We start from the raw sequence: 25,604 nt of genomic DNA on the forward strand, positions 1-25,604 counted from the left end.
TGGTATAAGGTTGTTATATCAGAGCCTTCCTGATGTCCACCTTATCGAAGGGTCAAACACAACCTGAACAGAGCACGCAGGTGGCCATGCACTTTAGATCACTATTGGCCGCTGCTCGTTTCCCTGTTAGTGCAGTGTGCACGTGTTCTCAATGGGGAGAGGACAATTGTCAGCTGGTGGAAACTTCTGGTGGCAGCTTATATCCTATGACAACAAAAGATGGCCGAACCTTCTTTCTCCCACAATTCCATACACATTAGGTCATTAGATGGATGACTGGATCTGCCAAAATAGTCAAGTTTAAAGGGAACCTGTCAGGTGCAATATGCAGTACCACGAGCAGTTCTGGGTACATATTGCTAATCCCTGCCTAACCGTCCCAGGCTATTGTAGCATAGATAAAGAGATCTTTAGAAAAAGTATTTCTAAAGATCCCATATGATATGCTAATGAGGCCAGCGACTAGTCGCAAGGTCGTTAGTTCCATTGGCTAGTCGGCCCCCTTAGCATGTACTACATGAATTTGAAGTCAGGACACGTACACCTAGCTTCATAGTGCACATGACCGGAAGTTTGGGATCATGCATACCGAGCCGAAATCCAGGAGTTGGGTGCGGTGGCAGCTGAGGTGAGCGCGACCATCCTCTGATGATGCGCATTCATTAGCATGTTAGCACAACCAAGGACGCATGCTTAAATGCTAAGGGGGCCGACTAGCCAAGGGAACTTATGTCCTTGCGACTAGTCCCTACACTCATTAGCATATTATATGGGATTTTTATAAATACTTTTTCTAAAGATCTCTTCATGAATACTTCTATAGCCTGGGACAGTTAGGCAGGGATTAGCAATATGTACCCAGAACTGCTCGTGGGTCTGGGTGCATATTGCACCTGACAGGTTCCCTTTAATCCAATGTGTATTCTATTACACATCCCATTTTTCTTGGATGACTACTTCAGTATCTTGAGAAACCTTCAAGGATATAGGATTTTTGAGCATGCTATTAGAAGGGGTTGGAGAACAGAAATCCAACAACAAAATTGTAAGTACGGTACTTCTTATATTTCACAATATCCGACCCCCATATTGTAGTGAGATATAAACTTTGCAAGGATAAATCAGCTTTTGTAGCTCCATATTACCATCCATCATGAGTTCAAGTTACTACTTCACATTTCAATGGCTTAAACTTCATAGAAAAAAACAAATCTGCTTATGATATATTATGAGCCCAAGTTATATTTAATATGTTGCAGTGATATATGTCTCTTTTTAATCAAACCTAGTCTAAGAAAACTCCCAGAGCTGAAAAGCAAACTTAGGACCAACCCAACCCTCCCTTTAATAAATAATAAGCCTCCGACCCATTACATTGCACTCGATGTGAAACCAAGATCAGACTTACAAAATTATCAGGGTCGATAAAAACTCAAACGGGGAAGAAAGTGAAGATAGGGGAAGGGGCGTTCCATGCTGGATTCTGGAACACAAATAATTGTGAATATCCCTGTAGTATAAATGCAAAATAACATTAAATCGGAAATTAAAAACTCTTTAGCAAATATTCTCATGGTACAAAAAAATACTTTGTGAGCCAACAGGAACACTGGAGAAATACATAAAAAGTAATAGAAAACGAAGCAACTCCAGCTTGCTAGAAATGATAGTCATAAACACATGACAAATAATAAAAAAAATCATCAGCCACCAGGACCTATTGAAAAAGAGTAGAACAAGAACCAAAGTGTAAAAATAAAAGCACACGTCATAATTTATAGCTCCGTACACACCAGAAGTATAAATAAAAACATACATAACAGAATAAGAAGCCAGAACGTTACAATGTGCTCCAGTGCGACAGACTAAATCTAAGGTCACTTTGTATTTTAACGATTTTTCTGGTGACAAGGTCTTTTGTTGTCCATATTATATATATTAAAAATCCAATTTTACCAGAAAATTGGCCCCATTTCTACTTAAGAACAATCATTTCTTTCAATATCGTACATTAAATCTATTCTTCTAAAGGAAAGAAAGCTGCATATAACGAGTAATAGTGTACGACCATGCAGATATTCATATGTGGCATACCAGGAGGTCCGTACGAGTTTAGGAGGGAAAAAGCAGCTTCTTTGTGGACCAGGAATAATGTTCAGCTGCCACCTGAACCGAGAAGATCTCCAAAGTCTGATCCAGTTTTTAATCTCTCCCAGTTTACAGAATTTTTAGTTCAGGCCACCATTACTTTCAGATGTTTTGTCTTTAGTCACTGATCATTTTTGCTTCTTGTCCTTCTGTGTGTCTTTTTTTTGCTCTGATTTGAACAGTCTCCTTGGGACAACCATGATGCTGCCGTCACTGTTACAGTGCAAGGCATAGTGGTTTGGATTGACCGGTCTGCCCTGCTCGTCTCGTAGCCGGTTGAACACATCTCGGTACAGATCGTTTAGTTTCTGCTTCATGTGGCTCATAGATTTACTACACTGAGCTTGCTCTTTCAGTAGTTTCTCCTTTTGAACTTTCAGCTGATTTACATCGTCCTCCAAGTTCAAAATGACATCCAACTTACGCTTCCGACAGTTCTGAGCAGCCACCTTGTTCTTACCCCGACGCCGAATATCTCGTATGACAGACACCTGGGTCTCGGTCAGATAATGTTTGGACAACATACTATTAAACATCTCTACGGGCATACTTACAATTTCCTCCACTGAGAATGGTATTTTTAAGGATTTTGCTCTCCGTTCATCTCGACTAAGGCTTTTGTCCATTGCATTGACACAAGGACTCCTCATTTTGCTGGATTTCACTGACCAGCTGTAATGATGTTCCGGACTAGGCTCCACTTGATCAGGCAACTGATTATATGTATGGTTGTGATTAACATTGTGTATCGACATCTCACTGTAATAGTCTATATCATCAATTTGACAAAATTTGTTGATTTCGGAGCCATTTCCACCGACGGCTCCCTCCAATCCATCATATGACGTGGATTCAGAGTCACTGCTGTAGCCAGCGGCACCTTCTTCCTCCCCAAAAGTTATAGATGAAGTGTCAGATATACTTGCTGATGTGGGGCTATGGCTTGAATTTAAGGAAAGTCCAGAATCTGAGTCTGGTTCTTCAAATAACTGAGAAACCTCCAGAGGATCAAATCCTTCTTCCAGAGCTAGAGACATTAAGTTAATTTCATCAAATACATTCTCATCAAGACCAGAAAATAGATCTTGATTGGTTGAGTTTCTGGAGTGAAGGTCGGTTGCTGGAAACAGATTGGTCAGATTTGTGGCACTTAAGGGATCTCCAGGAATAGCACTTGAATTTAAAAGCAGTAAGTTCTCTGGTCTCTGGTCCTCACTGGACCTGGCGGTAGGACTTGCAAACATGGCCTCCTGCAGACTGATATCTTGGCTTATTGTCTCTGCTAGGTTTGTACTAAATGGTACTGAAGTACTGACGGCATTGTTGGTATTAGAAATGGACTGAATGTCTTCCAGTGTAATCTACAGAAGTAAAAGAAGCAGTAAAAAATAGTAAGTTACACTGCATTTATCCCCATCTAGTCCCACCAATTCTTGCAACTTAAAAGGGAGCTATCACCAGGATTTTCCCTTACAAGCAGCGGCCACCACCAGTGAGCTGTATATACAATATTTCAGAATACTGTATATAAGAGCCCACGCTGCTCTGTAGAACATAAAAATGACCTTTATTATACTCACCTAGTTGGCGATCCAGTCCGATGGGTGTCACTGCTCTCGGTTTGGCGCCTCCTCCATCTTGTACGATCACCATCCTCCTGCCCAGGCCCGTGTGCATTACGTGTCCTGCATCCACAGAGAGGCCTCCATTGCGCTCCTAAACAAACGTACTTCTCTCTTCACTGTTGAGGGCAGATCAAAGTACTATAGTGCGCATGCGCGGGCTGTCTTTGACCTTTTCGGCGTGCAAGCACATTACAGTACTTTGGTCTGCCCTCAGCCGGGCAGATCAAAGGGCACATTCGTAGAACCGCAATGGAGGTCTCTGTGTGAATGATGCAGAAAGCATCATGCACACGGGGCTGGGAGAGAGGATGGCGATAGTACAAGATGGAGGAAGCACCAGATCGGAGAGCAGCAACACGCATCGGACCGGACCACCCCCCAGGTGAATATTATAAAAGTGTTTTATGTTATACACAGCAGCCTCTGCACTTATATACAGCATTCCATAATCTATATATATAATTGCCTTATTCTGTCTGTCTGTCTTGCTCCAAAATTGTGTCCTTACGGTGACACAAAGCGGATTGGCCGCTGGCCTCGCCATGGCCCCGCCCCCCCCCCCCGCACGGATTGGTCGCTCGCCCTGGCTCCCCCCCCCCCACGGATTGGCCGGCCGCTCGCACAGGCTCCGCCCCCCCCACGGATTGGCCTCTCGCCCCGGCACCCTGCACGTATTGGCAACAAGGCCACGCCCCGCCCCCTCACGCAATGCACGCTCGCTCTGGCCCCGCCCCCCGCACGCATCCCCCGAACTGACACGGAGACACGACTCCCAGGTGAGTACTGTACCCCCGGGAGCCCACACCAGCATACGCCGCCAACCCAGCCGACACAAACCCTTGCATTACTGGGGTTTGCCGCCGTATGCTGGTGTGGGCTCCCGTGCGAGTGGGGGACGGGATGCGCTGGTTACCATAGTAGCATAGTTACCAGCGCATCAAGGTCCTGCAGCGGCGGAACATCCACACGCACACACATAACAACAGACACACACACACACATCAGATCACACTCACTCTCACACACACCTCACACACACATCAGATCGCATCCACACACTCACAGCATCCGGCGATATCGCTTGCTTCTCGGCCGCGATACTGTGCTGCAGTGAGCTTCCAGGACCTGCCGGAGGATCACATGGCCAGAAGCATGTGGTATCTCCGGATGTTGTGAGTGTGAGCGCATATGTGCAATATCGTCAGTGTGTGTGTGTGTGAGTGTATGCGATCGGGTGTGTGTGAGTGTATGCGATCGGGTGTGTGTGAGTGTATACGATCGGGTGTGTGTGAGTGTATGCGATCGGGTGTGTGTGAGTGTATGCGATCGGGTGTGTGTGAGTGTATGCGATCGGGTGTGTGTGAGTGTATGCGATCGGGTGTGTGTGACTGTATGCGATCAGGTGTGTGTGACTGTATGCGATCGGGTGTGTGTGAGTGTATGCGATCGGGTGGGTGTGAGTGTATGCGATCGGGTGGGTGTGAGTGTATGCGATCGGGTGGGTGTGAGTGTATGCGATCGGGTGGGTGTGAGTGTATGCGATCGGGTGGGTGTGAGTGTATGCGATCGGGTGGGTGTGTGTGTGTGTGAGTGTATGCGATCGGATCTGTGAGTGTCGGCAGAGGAGCACGGCGTGCTGGAGGAGGCTGGGAGGAGAGAGGCTGATCCTGTTGAAGGCTGGGAAGGGGAGGCTGATGCTGGGGGAGGCTGATGTTGGGGGAGGCTGGGAGGGTGTAGGCTGATGCTGGGGGAGGCTGATGCTGGGGGAGGCTGGGAGGAGAGAGGCTGATGCTGGGGGAGGCTGATGCTGGGGGTGGCTGGGATGAGAGAGGCTGATGCTGGGGGAGACATGCTGGGGGAGGCTGGAAGGAGAGAGGCTGATGCTGGGGGAGGCTGGGAGGGTGTAGGCTGATGCTGGGGGAGGCTGATGCTGGGGGAGGCTGGGAGGAGAGAGGCTGATGCTGGGGGAGGCTGATGCTGGGGGTGGCTGGGATGAGAGAGGCTGATGCTGGGGGAGGCTGATGCTGGGGGAGGCTGGAAGGAGAGAGGCTGATGCTGGGGGAGGCTGATGTTGGGGGAGGCTGGGAGGGTGTAGGCTGATGCTGGGGGAGGCTGATGCTGGGGGAGGCTGGGAGGAGAGAGGCTGATGCTGGGGGAGGCTGATGCTGGGGGTGGCTGGGATGAGAGAGGCTGATGCTGGGGGAGGCTGATGCTGGGGGAGGCTGGAAGGAGAGAGGCTGATGCTGGGGGAGGCTGATGCTGGGGGAGGCTGGGAGGGGGAGGCTCATGCTGGGGGAGGCTGGGAGGAGAGAGGCTGATGCTGGGGGAGGCTGGAAGGAGAGAGGCTGATGCTGGGGGAGGCTGGGAGGGGGAGGCTGATGCTAGGGGAGGCTGGGAGGAGAGAGGCTGATGCTGGAGGAGGCTGGGAGGAGAGAGGCTGATGCTGGGGGAGGCTGGGAGGAGAGAGGCTGATGCTGGGGGAGGCTGGGAGGAGAGAGGCTGATGCTGGGGGAGGCTGGGAGGCGGAGGCTGATGCTGGGGGAGGCTGGGAGGCGGAGGCTGATGCTGGGGGAGGCTGATGCTGGGGGAGGCTGGAAGGAGAGAGGCTGATGCTGGGGTAGGCTGATGCTGGGGAAGGCTGGGAGGGGGAGGCTGATGCTGGGGGAGGCTGGGAGGAGGGAGGCTGGGAGGAGAGAGGCTGATGCTGGGGGAGGCTGATGCTGGGGGAGGCTGGAAGGAGAGAGGCTGATGCTGGGGGAGGCTGATGCTGGGGGAGGCTGGAAGGAGAGAGGCTGATGCTGGGGGAGGCTGATGCTGAGGGAGGCTGGGAGGTGGAGGCTGATGCTGGGGAAGGCTGGGAAGAGGGAGGCTGGAAGGAGAGAGGCTGATGCTGGGGGAGGCTGGAAGGAGAGAGGCTGATGCTGGGGGAGGCTGATGCTGAGGGAGGCTGGGAGGTGGAGGCTGATGCTGGGGAAGGCTGGGAAGAGGGAGGCTGGGAGGAGAGAGGCTGATCCTGGGGAAGGCTGGGAGGAGGGAGGCTGGGAGGAGAGAGGCTGATGCTGGGGGAGGCTGATGCTGGGGGAGGCTGGAAGGAGAGAGGCTGATGCTGGGGGAGGCTGATGCTGGGGGAGGCTGATGCTGGGGGAGGCTGGAAGGAGAGAGGCTGATGCTGGGGGAGGCTGGGAGGGGGAGGCTGGGAGGGGAGAGGCTGATGCTGGGGGAGGCTGGGAGGAGGGAGGCTGGGAGGGGGGAGGCTGAGAGAAGAGAGGCTGATGCTGGGGGAGGCTGATGCTGGGAGGAGAGAGGCTGATGCTGGGAGGAGAGAGGCTGATGCTGGGGGCAGAGAGGCTGATGCTGGGGGCAGAGAGGCTGATGCTGGGGGCAGAGAGGCTGATGCTGGGGGCAGAGAGGCTGATGCTGGGGGCAGAGAGGCTGATGCTGGTGCAGCATGGGGGATGGAGCACGATGGGGGGTGCGCAGCATGGGGGATGGAGCACGATGGGGAGTGCGCAGCATGGCGGATGGAGCACGTTTGGGAGTGCGCAGCATGGCGGATGGAGCACGTTTGGGAGTGCGCAGCATGGCGGATGGAGCACGTTTGGGAGTGCGCAGCATGGCGGATGGAGCACGTTTGGGATTGCGCAGCATGGGGGATGGAGCACGATGGGGGGTGCGCAGCATGGGGGATGGAGCACGATGGGAGGTGCACACCTCCCCCCAACACACACACACACACAACACACCACACACACACTGGGAACCACAAACACCGCCCTACACAGACACCCACACACACAGACAACGCTGCACACACACAACACCCAACACACAAACACCGCGGCATACATAAAATATACGCACATACCGCGCAACACACACACTGCACAAAGCATACCTCCCCCCAAAACACACCACACCCACACAAACCTTGCAACACACACACACACAACGCTACAGACACACAGCGCTCCACAAACAACGCAACACACATACAACACCGCTCTCACCCCCCGCCACACCCAGACAACACCCAGAACATTTACAGAGCCCTACACAAACACTTGGTAACTACAAACAACATATATATATATATATATATATATATATATATATATATATATATATATATATATATATATATATATACACACACATATATACTAGAAGGTGGCCCGATTCTACGCATTGGGTATTCTAGAATTTACGTATTGTGTAGTTCATGTATGATTTTTGTTATGTATATATATATATAGATGTTGTTGTGTGTAGTTACCAAGTGTTTGTGTAGGGCGCTGTACATGTTCTGGGTGTTGTCTGGGTGTGGCGGGGGGTGAGAGCGGTGTTGTTTGTGTGTTGCGTTGTTTGTGGAGCGCTGTGTGTCTGTAGCGTTGTGTGTGTGTGTTGCGCGGTTTGTGTGTGTGTGGTGTGTTTTGGGGGGAGGTATGTTTTGTGCAATGTGTGTGTTGTGCGGTATGTGCGTATATTTGTGTGTGCAGCGTTGTCTGTGTGTGGGTGTCTGTGTAGGGCAGTTGTTTGTGGTTCCCAGTGTGTGTGTGTGTGTGGTGTGTTGTGCAGTGCGCGCGCGCGTGTGTGTGTGTTGGGGGGAGGTGTGCACTCCCCATCGTGCTCCATCCCCTATGCTGCGCACCCCCCATCGTGCTACATCTCCCATCCTGCGCACTCCCAAACGTGCTCCATCCGCCATGCTGCGCACTCCCAAACGTGCTCCATCCGCTATGCTGCGCACTCCCAAACGTGCTCCATCCCCCATGCAGCGCACTCCCCATCGTGCTCCATCCCCCATGCAGCGCACTCCCCATCGTGCTCCATCCGCCATGCTGCGCACTCCCCATCGTGCTCCATCTCCCATGCTGCGCACTCCCAAACGTGCTCCATCCGCCATGCTGCGCACTCCCAAACGTGCTCCATCCGCCATGCTGCGCACTCCCAAACGTGCTCCATCCGCCATACTCCGCACTCCCCATCGTGCTCCATCCCCCATGCAGCGCACTCCCCATCGTGCTCTATCCCCTATGCTGCGCACCCCCCATCGTGCTCCATCTCCCATGCTGCGCACTCCCAAACGTGCTCCATCCGCCATGCTGCGCACTCCCAAACGTGCTCCATCCGCCATGCTGCGCACTCCCAAACGTGCTCCATCCGCCATGCTGCGCACTCCCCATCGTGCTCCATCCGCCATGCTGCGCACTCCCCATCGTGCTCCATCCCCCATGCTGCGCACTCCCAAACGTGCTCCATCCGCCATGCTGCGCACTCCCCATCGTGCTCCATCTCCCATGCTGCGCACTCCCAAACGTGCTCCATCCGCCATGCTGCGCACTCCCAAACGTGCTCCATCCGCCATGCTGCGCACTCCCAAACGTGCTCCATCCGCCATACTCCGCACTCCCCATCGTGCTCCATCCCCCATGCAGCGCACTCCCCATCGTGCTCCATCCCCTATGCTGCGCACCCCCCATCGTGCTCCATCTCCCATGCTGCGCACTCCCAAACGTGGTCCATCCGCCATGCTGCGCACTCCCAAACATGCTCCATCCGCCATACTCCGCACTCCCCATCGTGCTGCATCCCCCATGCTGCGCACTCCCAAACGTGCTCCATCCGCCATGCTGCGCACTCCCAAACGTGCTCCATCCAAACGTGCTCCATCCGCCATGCTGCGCACTCCCAAACGTGCTCCATCCGCCATGCTGCGCACTCCCAAACGTGCTCCATCCGCCATGCTGCGCCAGCATCAGCCTCTCTACCCGCAGCATCAGCCTCTCTGCCTGCAGCATCAGCCTCTCTCCTCCCAGCATCAGCCTCTCTGTCCCCAGCATCAGCCTCTCTGTCCCCAGCATCAGCCTCTCTGTCCCCAGCATCAGCCTCTCTGTCCCCAGCATCAGCCTCTCTGTCCCCAGCATCAGCCTCTCTCATCCCAGCATCAGCCTCTCTGTCCCCAGCATCAGCCTCTCTGTCCCCAGCATCAGCCTCTCTCATCCCAGCATCAGCCTCTCTGTCCCCAGCATCAGCCTCTCTCATCCCAGCATCAGCCTCTCTCATCCCAGCATCAGCCTCTCTGTCCCCAGCATCAGCCTCTCTGTCCCCAGCATCAGCCTCTCTCATCCCAGCATCAGCCTCTCTCATCCCAGCATCAGCCTCTCTCATCCCAGCATCAGCCTCTCCATCCCAGCCTTCCCCAGGATCAGCCTCTCTCCTCCCAGCCTCCTCCAGCACGCCATGCTCCTCTGCCGACACTCACACACCCGATCGCATACACTCACACACACCCACTGTCAGGTTTCCGGGTTTTCCAGTCCTCTTTTGAAAGAGCTTGCCCTTGGTTAACATGGAGTTTTATGTTCTGTTGCCCTACTTCCTGTCCAGCTGCTTAAAAGGCCGCCTCTAAGCCTAGTCCAGTGCCTGAGTATACTGCTTGCTGTGTGCTCCTGCTTTGCTGCTGCTGCTGCTTGATTACCTTTGGATCCTCCTGAAAATCTACCGACCGACTCTGGACCATACCCGGTTTCTTCAAACTGTGCCCGGACTCCGTCTGCCGTCTTTGGTCAGCACGTCTGCCCGGTTTCTTCCGGTTCATAACCATTCTGGACTTTCATCCCGTACGGACACTTCTGGACTTTACCGCTTGCCCCTTGTGTCCCGGCTGCGGCGCATTTAGGCCTTCCGGGGTTGATTGCCGGACAGTCCCTGTATAGGGGTTCGCTCTGGTGGTCTCCCTGGGGGAGTCCGGTGCGTGGCCCCGGGAATCCCCTTCGCTCCGTTTCGGAAAGGTATTTTCATGTGTTTGTTATACTGTGTATTTCCGTTGTGTATCTACCGTGGTTACATATCATAAACATCTTGTACCACAAACTCGTCTCTGGCTGTCATTGCCCTAACGCTATCGAAATCCTCAAAACATACAATAGTATTACATTATACTCAGGCCACTAAGAGGATTTCGCTGGGGCAATGACTGAGACACGAGTAGATCAGCTCTTTTCTATGATTAACTCCTTGCAGCAGGAGATGGAGGTGGTGCAGACTAAACTTAGAGATGTGGAGACACAGCTGGGCCATGATCACCAGGTACTGGGTCCGGCTATACAGGATTTGCAAGTCAGAGTGGAGGCTCAGGAAGCCGGCCCCACTACGTCCGTATCAGCTGCCGGTATGCCTAGGTTACCCCCATTCCGTTTCAATGGTGATCGTAGTCAGTTTCGTGGATTTGTGAACCAATGTATACTGTTTTTTGATGTACATGCTGATTATTACCGTTCTGACCGGTCCAAAGTGTTATGTATAATTATGTTATTAACCTCACGAGCACTGGCTTGGGCTAATCCTATGATAGAGAACCGGGACATCCGTTTAAATCACCTGGAGGACTTTCTGACCGCAATGGCGCAGATGTTTGATGATCCGAATCGCCGTGCTACCGCTGAATCGGCTCTCCTTTCCTTACGTCAGGGAAAGCGTTCTGTCGTTGAATACGCCACTGAATTTAAGAGGTTAGTGGTAGACACTGATTGGGGAAACAATGCATTATTGTCTGTTTTCAGAAAGGGTTTGTCCGGTACCATCAAAGACGAGTTAGCCCGTTCCGAATCTCCAGGGGATTTTGAACTGTTTCTCCAGCACTGTGTGCGTATTGATACCCGCTTGACGGAACGTAGACAGGAAAAATGGGCAGCTGTAAACCGTGTGAACAACTTTGCATTTCCTTCCAGAGAACCCGCTCTCAGGACGCCACGGGAGGCCGAGGACGTTCCTATGCAAGTGGACTCTCTGCAAAAGCGAGAGACCAATGAACGTCGCGAACACCGGCTCCGTGAGCGTTTGTGTTTCTATTGCGGTCAATCGGACCATTTCTTGATCGACTGCCCGAAACGTCCGAATCGCCCAAATAAGGTATTGGCAGCCATGGCAGAGTGTGACAACACGGACGCAGAGTCCGATATCTCTGAGGCAAGCGGACACTTGGATGCGGTATTTCCCTTGACTGTAATGTCAACCTCACCGAAGGACTCGGAAGGGAAATATACCCATTGCTCGCTCCCCATTCAGATCCGGTGGGAGGGACAGCTAATACCTACCTCTGCAATGATAGATTCTGGGGCAGGGGGAAATTTCATGGACTCCTCTTTTGCCAGGAAACACGGTATCCGGACTCAGCAAAGATCCTCACCGGTTACCATGGAGACGGTTGACGGATCTCCGTTAATCTCTGGACCAGTTGATCGGGAAACCGTACCGCTAGAATGCGTCATGAAGCCAGGTCAGCAGGAGACCCTTGTTTTCATGTTAATTTCTTCTCCTCATTTTCCGATTATTCTAGGTATTCCGTGGCTACGGTCTACAAATCCGGTCATCGATTGGGAAACTAAGGAAATATCCTTCCCACCGCAGAGTATTCCGACCATTAGTCCAACTGTTCCGGTTCCAGTAACACCGAATGCGGAGGGCACTGTACAGGTACCTGTTCTACCCCCGGTGTATAATGACTTTGCGGATATATGCGACAAAAGAAAAGCCGATCGGCTTCCCCCGCATAGACCGTATGATTGCCCCATAGACTTACTCCCAGGGGCGGAGATCCCGTTTGGTCATGTCTACCCGTTGGCGGCACCTGAGCTAGAAGCACTAAAAGAATACATTGATGAAAGTCTAGCTAAGGGATTTATTCGTCCGTCTACCTCACCAGCAGGGGCACCCATCTTTTTCGTGAAAAAGAAAGAGGGGACTCTGAGACCCTGTATTGACTACCGGGAACTGAATAAAATAACTATCCGGAACCGGTATCCGTTACCGTTGATTCCTGAGCTATTGGAGAGGGTCCAACAGGCAAAAATATTCACCAAATTGGATCTCCGTGGGGCATACAATCTACTCCGTATACGTCCCGGAGACGAGTGGAAGACCGCGTTCCGATGTCGGTATGGACATTTTGAGTACCTAGTGATGCCTTTTGGACTTTGTAACGCTCCCGCGACTTTCCAACATCTAGTTAACGATATTTTTAGGGATATCATGGACCAATTCATGGTGATTTATCTGGACGATATCCTAATCTTTTCTGATTCCCTGCAGGAACACCAGGAACACGTCAAGACCGTACTTACCCGGCTGAGGGAAAACCACCTGTACATCAAACTGGAGAAATGCGAATTCCATTCCTCACAAATACAATTCTTAGGTTATGTCATCTCTCCTCAGGGACTGAACATGGAGTCTGGCAAGATACAAGCAATTCTAGACTGGCCGGAACCGGGGAACATCAAAGAGGTACAACGCTTTGTCGGTTTTGCCAACTTTTACCGACGTTTTATCCGTAATTTTTCAGAGATCGTTCGTCCCATCACTCTGTTAACCAAGAAAGGACAGAAGTTTGTGTGGTCCGCCCAGGCCCAGGAAGCTTTCCATCGTCTCAAGGTTTGTTTTACCTCAGCGCCTATATTGGTACATCCGAATCCCGCACTTCCCTTTATCGTGGAAGTCGACGCTTCCGACTACGCATTAGGGGCCATCCTTTCTCAAAGGACTGGGGACAAGAGTCTCTTACATCCGTGTGCTTTCTTTTCCCGCCGGTTGTCCCCTGCAGAAAGGAACTATGACATTGCGGACAAGGAATTGTTAGCGATTATTTCCGCTTTCAAGGAATGGAGACACCACTTACAGGGAGCCGCGCAGCAAGTGATAGTACTCACAGATCATCGTAATCTGGAATTTCTTAAGTCTGCCAGGTGCCTGTCTCCACGGCAAGCCCGTTGGAGCCTATTCCTTAACCAGTTCAATTTTGTCGTTACATACCGTCCAGGTTCACGTAATGGGAAAGCCGATGCCTTGTCCCGAATCCACGCCGTGGACTCCGTGCCTGGAACCCCGTCTCAGACCGTGTTATCGGATGCCAATTTCGTTGGAGTAATCCAGGACCAGGACTTGTGGAAGGACATCAAGCTGGCCTATGATGGTGACGTATTTCTTGCTGCCCCCCCGAATGATGTAACTCTTGTTCTTCGGAATGGTGTGTGGTTGAGAGAGCGACGCATTTATGTCCCGGAGGCCGTAAGACTTCGGGTTCTCAAGTTGGTCCATGACTCCGTGTTGGCTGGTCATAGGGGGGTACAGAAGACGCAGGAATTTCTGAACCGTTTTTTCTGGTGGCCTACCTGTTTAAAGGATGTAAAGGAGTATGTCCACTCATGTGTGGTTTGTGCCCAGTGCAAGGTCCCTCGTGTGGCTCCTACAGGACTCCTCCAACCGTTACCCGTGCCATCTCGCCCTTGGGGGTCTATCTCAATGGATTTTATTGTGGAGTTGCCCGTCTCAGACGGTCACAATACCATTTTAGTGGTGGTGGATCGGTTGACTAAAGCTGCTCACTTTATTCCGTGTGCCGGTCTTCCCTCAGCCGCAGAGACAGTGGATCTGGTTATCCAGAACGTATTCCGATTGCATGGGGTACCTGACGAGATCATCTCTGACCGGGGCGTGCAGTTCACGTCTAGGTTCTGGAAGGGGTTTTGTACGGCACTCCAGATTGATGTCTGTTTGTCTTCTGCATACCATCCTCAGACAAATGGGCAAACCGAACGGACCAATCAAACCCTGGAACAATACCTTCGCGGTTATGTCAGCCATCTGCAGGACGATTGGCTGAAGATGCTTCCGTTGGCGGAGTTCTCGTATAACAACACTCAGAGCAGCTCCACTAAGGTAACGCCCTTCTTTGCTAACTTGGGTTACCATCCGACTATTTTGCCTAGGTCACCGGTTGCGGTCTCAGTGCCTGCGGTGGAGGACAGATTGACAGAGCTACGACAAAATCTGGAGGTTCTGAAGGACACTGTGGCTACAGCTCAGGAGCGTTACAAGAGGTCGGCAGACGCTCACCGGAAACCGGCACCCATGTATAAGGTAGGGGACTCTGTATGGTTGTCCACCAAGAACCTGAGATTGGGTGTCTCTTCGCAGAAGCTGGGACAAAAATTCATCGGTCCGTTCAAGATCACAGGGATCGTGAGCCCTGTGGCCTGTCGGCTGCGGTTACCGCACCATCTAAAGGTACACCCGGTCTTTCATGTTTCTCTCCTCAAATCCGTCTCTCCCAATACGTTTCATGGTCGTGTCGTGCCTCCTCCTCCGCCTGTGATGGTCGACGGCGAGGAGCAGTTCGTGGTTGAGGACATTATTGACTCCCGGCTCCATCGTCGTCGGCTTCAGTATCTGGTACGTTGGCAGGGGTACGCCCCCGAGGACGATTCCTGGGAACCGGTGGGTAACATTCGAGCACCCCGGAAGATTGCTCAGTTTCATCGACGGTACCCGGACAAGCCGGGCCCTGACCCGTCCTGAGGCCGTTTCTGGGGGGGGGAGTAATGTCAGGTTTCCGGGTTTTCCAGTCCTCTTTTGAAAGAGCTTGCCCTTGGTTAACATGGAGTTTTATGTTCTGTTGCCCTACTTCCTGTCCAGCTGCTTAAAAGGCCGCCTCTAAGCCTAGTCCAGTGCCTGAGTATACTGCTTGCTGTGTGCTCCTGCTTTGCTGCTGCTGCTGCTTGATTACCTTTGGATCCTCCTGAAAATCTACCGACCGACTCTGGACCATACCCGGTTTCTTCAAACTGTGCCCGGACTCCGTCTGCCGTCTTTGGTCAGCACGTCTGCCCGGTTTCTTCCGGTTCATAACCATTCTGGACTTTCATCCCGTACGGACACTTCTGGACTTTACCGCTTGCCCCTTGTGTCCCGGCTGCGGCGCATTTAGGCCTTCCGGGGTTGATTGCCGGACAGTCCCTGTATAGGGGTTCGCTCTGGTGGTCTCCCTGGGGGAGTCCGGTGCGTGGCCCCGGGAATCCCCTTCGCTCCGTTTCGGAAAGGTATTTTCATGTGTTTGTTATACTGTGTATTTCCGTTGTGTATCTACCGTGGTTACATATCATAAACATCTTGTACCACAAACTCGTCTCTGGCTGTCATTGCCCTAACGCTATCGAAATCCTCAAAACATACAATAGTATTACACCCACACACACCCGATCGCATACACTCACGCACACACACATTGACGATCTTGCACATACGCGCTCATACTCACAACATCCGGAGATACCACATGCTTCTGGCCATGTGATCCTCCGACAGGTCCTGGAAGGTCACAACAGCACAGTATCGAAGCCGAGAAGCAAGCGATATCGCCGGATGCTGTAAGTGTGTGGATGCGATGTGATGTATGTGTGAGGTGTGTGTGAGAGTGAGTGTGAGCCGGTGTACACTGTTAACTATGATACACATCGGGTAACTAAGGGACCTTAGTTACCCGATGTGTATAATGGTTAACAGCGTTCACGGGCTCCGTGAAGATCCCAGCATCGCAAGGTTATGTCTGGCGCTGCTGGGATCGTGACGGAGCCGGTGTAGAAGCAAGCGATATCCCAGGATGTTGTGAGTGTGTGGATGTGATGTGTGAGGTGTGTGTGAGAGTGAGTGTGATCTGATGTGTGTGTGTGTACTCACCTGGGAGTCGGAGCTACGTGTCAGTTGGGCAAGAGCGAGCGTGCATTGCGTGAGGGGGGCGGGGCCTGCAGAGAGCCGGGGCGAGAGGCCAATCCGTGGGGGGGGGGCGGGGCCATGGCGAGCCCAGCGGCCAATCAGCTTTGTGTCACCGTAAGGACACAATTTTGGAGCATCACAGACAGACAGACAGAATAAGGCAATTATATATATATAGATATATATATACATATAACAAAAATCATACATTAACTACACAATACGTAAATTCTAGAATACCCGATGCGTAGAATCGGGCCACCTTCTAGTACAGCATATAAGGGCTCACTTGGTGGTGGCTGCAGCTCACAAGGAAAAAACATGGAGACAGGTTCTTTTTAAAACAACTTTAAAAATGTACCAATTTACAAAATGACAATGATGAAGTGAGCAATGGGTTTTTTAGGAGCGCTGCACCCAATGTCCGTAAGGCTGGTTTTACATCTCTGGTATTTTGCCGGAAGCTGGATCCGGCACAAATGCAGTACAGTTAGATTTATTTACAATGGAAGCACGACACTATGCGGACACATGCTTCATACACAACCGCATGTGTCCACATGGTGTCGCGCTTCCATTGTAAGTGAATGTAACTGTACTGCATTTGTGCCGGATCTGGCAAAATACCGGAGATGTAAAACCAGCCTTAAAAGCAATCTTGCAAAATCAGTGGTCAAACTATGTACTGTAAGGATATGTGCATAGTCATTTTCAAGACACCTTTATTTTTCCAAATATGCCAACTGGTGCTTGGTGCCTCCTGAGAATGACTGAGTATTTTGGTGTACCTTCGGTCCTATATACTATCCATCTATTGGCGCCATCTCATTGATTGACAGTGGTGGTAGCATTGTCTCCACTGAAATCTCATGGATGCACTGATCAGAGAACCAGCATAGAATGGGAAGCAAATAAGAAAAAGGCTGCTCTGTGCATGGCTGTGGTGCTCTGAAGATCAGAAGACAGAACTGACTCCTCTGAAGCTAGAGCTGTCTATCAACTAAGAGGGGGAATTAATGAAAAGGGGGAAAAAGCTGGAAAATATGTAGGTGGGAAGGGGCATTGAACTGCTCGGCCTGATCCACAGTACTACATACTCGGACAAAGAATGCTTTCTTGAAAGTGAATCTAATTCAAGAGTAACTGTTATTTTCCTTAAGGCACTGCATCTTATGAGGCTGTGCCTAATTCAAGAGTCTTTAATTCTGAATGGTTTATTTGCATGAAGGGATTCAAGAAATCGTCTTATAAAAGTTAACTTTGGCACACTGTGCCTGATTAGCCACAAATAATAGCTGCATGTGTATTTCAAACTGTATAACATGTATTGCTAGCTTTAATGAATTTGGTTTTCTCTGCTGCTCAGTACAAACACACATTTGCCCATACTCCCTTACTGGGGCTGTTCACTTGAGAAAATAACATACCTTGTGTGTGCACCCTAGAAGCAGAGAGGGGGAAGAGCTTATGTGTGAGGTAAATTCAGAGAGTGGCAGTTGGAGTTGAAGTTGGTGTGAGGTGAAGTGAGGAGTGTAATATGGAGACGTCCTGTCCTGAGGGGACTGCTAAAACCTCTGGAGGGGCCACCTACACATTGGCAGGGTATCAGTCCCTAGGCTACCAGGACTCTCAAGGTCAGTGGCAATCAGAGACTGCTATTAGCCTTTTTATAAGGACCAGTGAATTGCCTGGGAGCAGTGACACGTTTGAGTCTGGAAACTTCTAGAAGAAATAGTGAGTTTAACTTCAGGATTCAAGTCGCCTGCTCGCCAGAAGGAGTTAAAGATCCAGAGTTTTCTTGTCTTGAAAATCCCAGAACTTCAAGACATCTATTCCCAGGTAGGGAAGTAGCGTGAGGAGGAGTACACTACCACTACACAGCAGAGAAACCAAACTCTCATTGGGGCAGGTCAGACCGCCATCATTGTAATGCCTGTAGAGAATGTTCCGGACGGTTCTGCAGAGCTTCAGTAAAAGGTAAAAGCTCTGTACTGTCTCTGGCTTATTTATTCTTTGCTGCGCCATCCCTACCTCATCATCCCCAGGAACCAGCCCTAGTTGGGGGGTGAGGGGACAACCTGGCTCTGGCACTGTGCATCACCACCTAACTCCTGGGAACCTTCAGCACTGCCCGGCCACACTAAAGCCGAACATCCCAACTGGCGTCACAAACTATTTACTTATTTTATTTTTCTCTCCCCCTTTTTAAATATTATTTTTAAACCTTCATTACAAAAGCCTGTTGCACACGCCTGGTATGGCCACATCACCACTCGGACCTACCACTGTAACATCAGAGGTCTACCAGGGGCGGCACACAACCACTTTAAAAATGGAAGTCCGCATAAGCGATCAGCTGATCTTCATGGATCTGGATTCTCTAAGGGACTCGTTCTGTGCATTACGGCCCGTTCACAGACCACAATGCATAACGTGGTTGTGGGTGTCACGTCCCGAACCTAGCAGCCATATAGGCATATATGAGGCTTCCGAGTTCGGGCCAGTATATGTACGGACGTCTGAGTAAGTTGTGACTCTTGGCGATCGGTTGCTGTCCATAGGGAAAGATGTCAGCTGCTACAAAGCAAATGTATTATTCTATGGAAGCCATATAAATTGTTCCGCTGCCCCAACCTTCATGCACTATATGGGTGAGGGGCGGTCTGCAGGACATGATCTGACTCTGCAGTACTAGGGCTTTTGGTAAGTGTCATTCCTCTTCCCCCTCAACACACAGACTGCTGTGCTCCAGAGAAGTCAATGATTACAAATGAATAAAGGAATAAATGATCTTACGTTTAAGTCAGGCAAAGACAGGAAATCTTGCCACAATTCTCCTACTGAGTTTCCAGGTCGGGAGGAGGACTGCAGACTTTGAAGAGAATTTTCACTTGTGCCCTATAAGAAACAGGGAATATCATGAATGGCACGTTCTGTACACGAACGCACGATATGTAGCAGTCATCAGATACATATTATAAAGTCCAGTTACCTGGTACATATTATACATAGCAGCACTATCAAATAAAAGGGTTTCTCTCTCATAAACTGATATGAACCCTATATGAACCCTATGTCATCATATGTCCTGACGCCCGGTTCATGCATCTCCTTTCCCCCATGGATGGCTCCTGCTGCTCTTGTGCACATTGGGATACCATAGGAATGCACCTTCAATGTGTTTCTTAAAAGGGATATTCTCACCCCAAGATCACCTCAAAGTGTAGTAGGTGTAACAATATTGGCAAATACCTCCAATTATAACTGTAGTGTACTTCTGATTAGCCACTTCGCTTACCTCATGTGCAGGGCATTGCAGCAGCTTATATATCCATAGTTACGACCACTAGCAACTGTCACTATACGAGTGGTCGTAAGGCAAGTGACAAATCCAATCAGGAGAACTATACTACATTTCTAATTCTAGGTATTTGCTAATATTATTATTACACCTACTACATATTAAGACAGGACCCTGAAGATGTGAATACCCCTTTAAGGCTGACTTGAAAACTGATATAATAGGCTCATATGCAAATTGGCTCTTCAGAGAGGAAAAGGACTTGAACACTAGTGCCACCTGCTGGAAGTAGCAATCCTAAAAGACAATATGGACCTTTTAACGAACCTTTGTATATGGATTAGGATATAATAAGCACAAACTGCTATCCCATGCTGTCATGGTTGCAAGGCCTCAGAACAAACCAAGCTCTGCTATTGCTGGCTTCTGCTGCCATCTCCACAAAGTATACCTCCCAATGAACCCATCTCTGCCACCCGCACACTTAGCTCTGCTGTATCACAAGGCCTGACTGCATACCCAGCTCTACTGATTCAATGTGCTTTTCACACACTCAGCTTTGCCACATCAAGATGGCTGACTGCATGCCGGGCTTACTGTACTAACAGGCTTTCCACACACTCATCTCTGCTGTGTTCTAAAGTACTAAAATCCATATCCATCTCTACATTTACACGCCCCTCCAGGTGCAGACCTGAAAATTCTGCTTTGCTCTTCTAAATTTGTTCCCTGCTTCTTCAACTAACTGTATCTGACTACACTGATGCATCTGTATGTAGTGTTTCATCCTGCCTTACGGCGTAGAAAATCCTCCCCAACAGGCGAGCCACTCTGGTGGTCTAACCTCTAGTCTAGAACCTTAATGATCCTGAGGATCAATAAGATTCAGCACTGGAACAGCGATGTGCCCACCATGTCTCCCCGGCAAAGTTTTCTTTATGCAAGTGAATGGATCATGCTGCAGTGCAATGGAGCATCACTAAAAAAATTAGAGGGTGATGAAGAACTAGGGCAGCATGATGGCTCAGTGGTGAGCACTGTTGGTTTATAGAGAAGAGGCTAAACAGGATGATATACAGGTTTGTTGGGAAAATTCAGTATGACTTGTATTTTACCCATTGAAACCACTGGTGTTTGTATGTAGGAGTCCAATGGGTGGTCCTACTAGTGACTGACAGCTATCTTTGAATGTACAATTATACCTGGAAGACTGTCACTCACCGAATAGGACCGCCCAGTGGACTCGTATACATGTATGCACAACACATCACAGCTTTCTATATATGTGACTACATAGCTGCAGATGTCGCCTAAGCCAACCCCTGTCCACCGCCGAAAGCGCCAACAATGGACAAGTTAGCATCAGAACAGAAACATGGAGTAAAAGGAAGGAGGCGGCCTGGTTTAATGAATCATGGTTTCCTTTACATCATGTGGATGATCAGGGAGGTGTATGTCACTTATGTGGGGAATAAATGGTACCGGAACATACTATGGGAAAAAAGCAAGATGGTGTCAATATTGTAGGGATTTAGACTTTTCTTACCACCTTCATTCCTGGTATTCTTTGACATGTCCCATCAACATAAAGATCGCTGCAGACCAAGCACATCCCACTATGGTAGTGGTATTCCCTAATGGCTGTGAGCACTATTGTATTTGCAGGATGCTGTGCTCTGCTAATGTCACGGTCGGCTCTCTGCTATAGAGATTAGTGACAGGTCCTGGATCTGAGTCTCACTTTACCTGGTGAGACTCTGATATTTAAAAGTGTGTTCTTTTTCTTTGGGTAAGAGAGGGTTAAGTAACTTGACGTTCCAGCAGCCTCAGACTCCTGATCAGATATTTCTGGTTTGGGACCACTGCCAGTTCCTTTAGAAAGCTCTGCTACCAGCAGAGGGTGCCGGTTATTCCTCATTTGGATTCTAGTCTGGGAGAAGGAAGGAGATGCTGAACCCTTTGTTGAGTTGCTGGTGTGTCTGCAGTCTTGGTTCCATGGGTGTGTTGATTCAGTGCAGAAGTAGGGCTAGCGTCCTTCATCTGCCCACTCCCTAGCCAGGGACTATTGTAGTGTCATCTCAGGTTTTCAGGTTCCTGCTAGGCAACAGATGAGGAACCTGTATAGGGACTGGCCAGGAGTGCAAGGTACAGCGTCAGGTAAATGGAAGAGGTGTCTTTCTTCCCTCTAACTAGCACTAGGCCCACTGTTGTTAAAGTGTCCCCGGTGTACCCCTTGTTTGTCGTGGTGTTACCTCTGTTTAGTTGTGTGTTTGGCCTCAAGCCGGACTGTCCCAACTCTGTGTCATGACAGCTAAATTGATTGATTCGAAATGGTTTGAGAAACACTAAAGCATTCAACTTGTTGACTTGGCGTCAAACTCCCCTGATCTGAACCCAGCAGAGCATCTGTGGGATGTGCTAGAAATCCAAGTCTCCATCCATGGAAGCTCCTTCTCACACCTTACAGGACGTCTCTGCTGCCAACAACTTGTTAAATAGGACTGGACCCCTTCAGAAGTCTTGTGGGGTTCATTCCTCTATAGGCTGGCGCTGTTTTTGTAGCACAAAGACGTCCTACACAATATTAGGCAGGTGGTTTTCATTTTATGGCCTATCAGTGTATGTATATACCCATGTGTCCAGTGTATACAGAGCACACCTATAATTGCCAAACATCTTTCCATTTTCAGCACTACAATGTATTAAATTACACAGAATTTAGTTATCACAATTTCGAAGGCCAAAGGCGGCAACAGAAAGTGATTTACCTCCAGAGCGTTTTCAGTTTGCGCCAGCAGCTGAATAAACTCTTCAAAAAACAGAGATGGCTCAGTCGTGTTCCGGTCAATCTGAAAAATTGGAAAGCGTTACCATAACAATAAATGTCAGCATGGCCTGTGGGCAGATGGATGTGGAAGACTAAGGGGCACTTTGCACACTACGACATCGCAGGCCGATGCTGCGATGCCGAGTGCGATAGTGCCCGCCCCCGTCGCAGCAGCGATATGTGGTGATAGCTGGCGTAGCGAAAGTTATCGCTACGCCAGCTTCACACACACTCACCTGCCGTGCGACGTCCCTGTGGCCGGCGACCCTGCCTCCTTGTTAAGGGGGCGGGTCGTGCGGCGTCACTGCGACGTCACACGGCAGCCGGCCAATCAGAGCGGAGGGGCGGAGATGAGCAGGATGTAAACATCCTGCCCACCTCCTTCCTTCCGCATATCCTACGGAAGCCGCAGTGAGGCCGGTAGGAGACGTTCCTCGCTCCTGCGACTTCACACACAGCGATGTGTGCTGCCGCAGGAGCGAGGAACAACATCGGACCGTCGCGTCAGCGTAATCATGGATTACGCCGACGCTGCACCGATGATACGATTACGACGCTTTTGCGGTCGTTAATCGTATCATCCAGCCTTTACACACTGCGATGTCGCATGCGATGCCGGAAGTGCGTCATTTTCAATTTGACCCCACCGACATCGCACCTGCGATGTCGCAGTGTGCAAAGTGCCCCTAACAATTAAGCAAGATACCGCTCATCAGGTGACTTGGCATTACAAGATTGCAGAAATGTACACCAGAAGGGTACATGTGGCCCTGTCCACAATCTGAATGCAGCCAGTCCCAATCAGGGAGGCTCTGCACACCAATCTTATAAGAAAGTCATATTCAAACTCACAAGATAGATAGAAACCTTAGACACCTGGATGTAGAGTCATAGCTAAAGCGGACGCCAAGCCTGATCTTGGGAAAAGAGCGAGCTACTGCCCGTATGCTGAAAAGTGCCCGTCTATCTCACAAAACTAGGCATGAGATTTCGATCCATCAGACTAATGATTGTGAATTTATATAGCAACCACCAGAGGGTGAAATAAGTATTGAACATGTCACCAATTTTTTAAGTAAATATATTTCAAAAATATGTTATTGACATGAATTCTCACCAGATGTGAGTAACAACTCATCTCTGATAGTGTGATATTGTGGGTTGTGTATCACTTTGTGTAGGTTCGTATTTTAGGTGTGGTGCTCTGTCCATTCTATGTATTATTTGTCCTGTCTGCAGGTTAATCACCCCCTGCAGTGCTTCTGTCCCTAGGTTTGGGGGAGGGGGGGTCTGGAATCCATCTAAACTCTCTGCTTACCTGAGGGATTATTGAGTCTGGCTAGCAAGGCAAGAGACAAGCAGGAAGATTCAACTTCTGGGGGAGAAACTGTGGCTACGGGCAGCACCCCAGAGAACCGTTGAGAAACCCTGATTTCTCTGGAAAAGGACTGATGAAGGATTGTGACTGATCCCCAGGACATTTATCCCATTACTGGACTATTTTACCCTCTGTGTGGTGGATTATTTTATGGACCGTCTGATTTTGTTTGGAATAAATGTTCTTTGGATTGTACATCCATCTCTCGCTCTACTGATTGTGTGATGTCGGAGAAGGACCCTGTGATATAATCCAGTCCACACAGGCAAAGAAATCAAACCAAAGAGGTCCATACATTTAGTTATATGTAATAACGAGAAATGACAGGGAAAAAGTATTGAAAACAATAAGTGAAATTCATTTAATACTTTGAACAAAAGCCTTTGTTGGTGATGACAACTTCAAGTCGCCTCCTGTATGAAGAAACTAGTCGCATGCATTGCTCAGTTGTGATTTTTGACCATTCTTCCACACAAACACTCTTCAAATCCTGAAGGTACCGTGGGCTGCTTTTATGAACTCTGAGCTCTAGTTTCCTCCATGAATTTAATATTTGATTCAGGTCAGGTGATTGACTAGGCCATTCTAGCAGCTTTAGTTTATTTCTTTGAAACAATTGAGAGTTTCCTTGGCTGAGTGTTTGGGATCATTATCTTTCATCTTCATCATCTTGGTAGATGGCAGCAGATTTTTATCAACAATATTTCTGTACATTCATCCATTCATTCTTCCTTCAATTATATGAAGTTTGGCGGTGCCATATGCTGAAAAATAGCCCCACATCATGATGTTCCCACCTCCAAACTTCACTGTTGGTATGGTGTTTTAGGGGTGATATACAGTGCCTGTTAACCTCCAAAACATGGTGTGTATTATGGCATCCAAAGAGTTCACTTTTTGGTCTCATGTGACCTGACTATATTCTCCCAGTATTTCATGCCTTGTCTAAATCTTGTTGAGCAAATTTTAAAAGTGCTTGAACATGCTTTTTTTCAGCAATGAAGTCTTGTGTGGTGAGCGTACATACAAACCATGGAGGTTGAGTGCATTATTTAATGTTTTCTTTGAAACATTTGTGCCTGCTGATACCAGGTATTTTTGTAGCTCTCCACAGGTGGTTCTTGGCTATTGGGCAACTGTTCTGACAATTCTTTCCTCTCCTTGTATGAAATGTTGCAGGGAGCAACAGATTGTGGTTAGTTTATAGTGAAATTATGTTCTTTCCACTTCCGGATTATGGCCCTAACATAGCTCACTGGAACTTTCAATAGTTTAGAAATTCTTCTGTAACCAATGCCATCAGTATGTTTTACAAAAATAAGGTTGCGAAGGTCTCAAGACAGCTCACTGGTTTTACCCATCATGAGATGTTTCTTTCTGGCACCTTGGTAATGAGACACCTTTTTATAGGCCATCAGGTAAAAGAGCTGATATTTTTTCACTAAGTGGCAGGATTGCTTTATAGTTACTGATTGATTTCAGCTGGTGTCATGACTTTCCATGGCCTTTTGCAACTCTCTTCATGTGTTCACTTTTTCCCTGTGTCATTTCAACACATCACTTTTTTATGTACATCTATGGTTTGATTTCTTTCCTTGTGTGGATTGAATGCGTTGTTACTGACATCTGGTGAGAAATTCCTGTCAATAGCACCTTTAGAAACAAATACTTAAAAAATTGGTGACGTGTTTAAAACTTACTTCACCCGCTATGTCTTGGTTTCAATAGGCATGCACTAGATGTAGATGACTTAATTGACAGAGTATAGGCTTCTCT

At 49.3% G+C, this 25,604-nt stretch overlaps 1 protein-coding gene across 1 annotated transcript in view; it reads right to left on the minus strand.

Annotated features, from left to right (window-relative positions):
- Positions 1 to 1,756: 1,756 nt before the first annotated feature.
- The window catches only part of NFE2L3 (NFE2 like bZIP transcription factor 3), a 75,035-nt gene continuing 51,187 nt past the window's right edge, over positions 1,757 to 25,604 (minus strand). The window contains exons 3-5 of the mRNA XM_075315349.1: positions 22,392 to 22,472; positions 19,119 to 19,220; positions 1,757 to 3,509 (exon numbers count right to left, since the gene is read on the minus strand). Of these exons, the coding sequence (XP_075171464.1) occupies positions 2,277 to 3,509; positions 19,119 to 19,220; positions 22,392 to 22,472 (1,416 nt within the window). The 3' untranslated portion in view covers positions 1,757 to 2,276. The remainder of the gene's footprint in view (positions 3,510 to 19,118; positions 19,221 to 22,391; positions 22,473 to 25,604) is intronic.

The sequence above is a fragment of the Anomaloglossus baeobatrachus genome, chromosome 6, assembly GCF_048569485.1.
Source record: "Anomaloglossus baeobatrachus isolate aAnoBae1 chromosome 6, aAnoBae1.hap1, whole genome shotgun sequence".
Lineage (NCBI taxonomy): Eukaryota > Metazoa > Chordata > Amphibia > Anura > Aromobatidae > Anomaloglossus > Anomaloglossus baeobatrachus.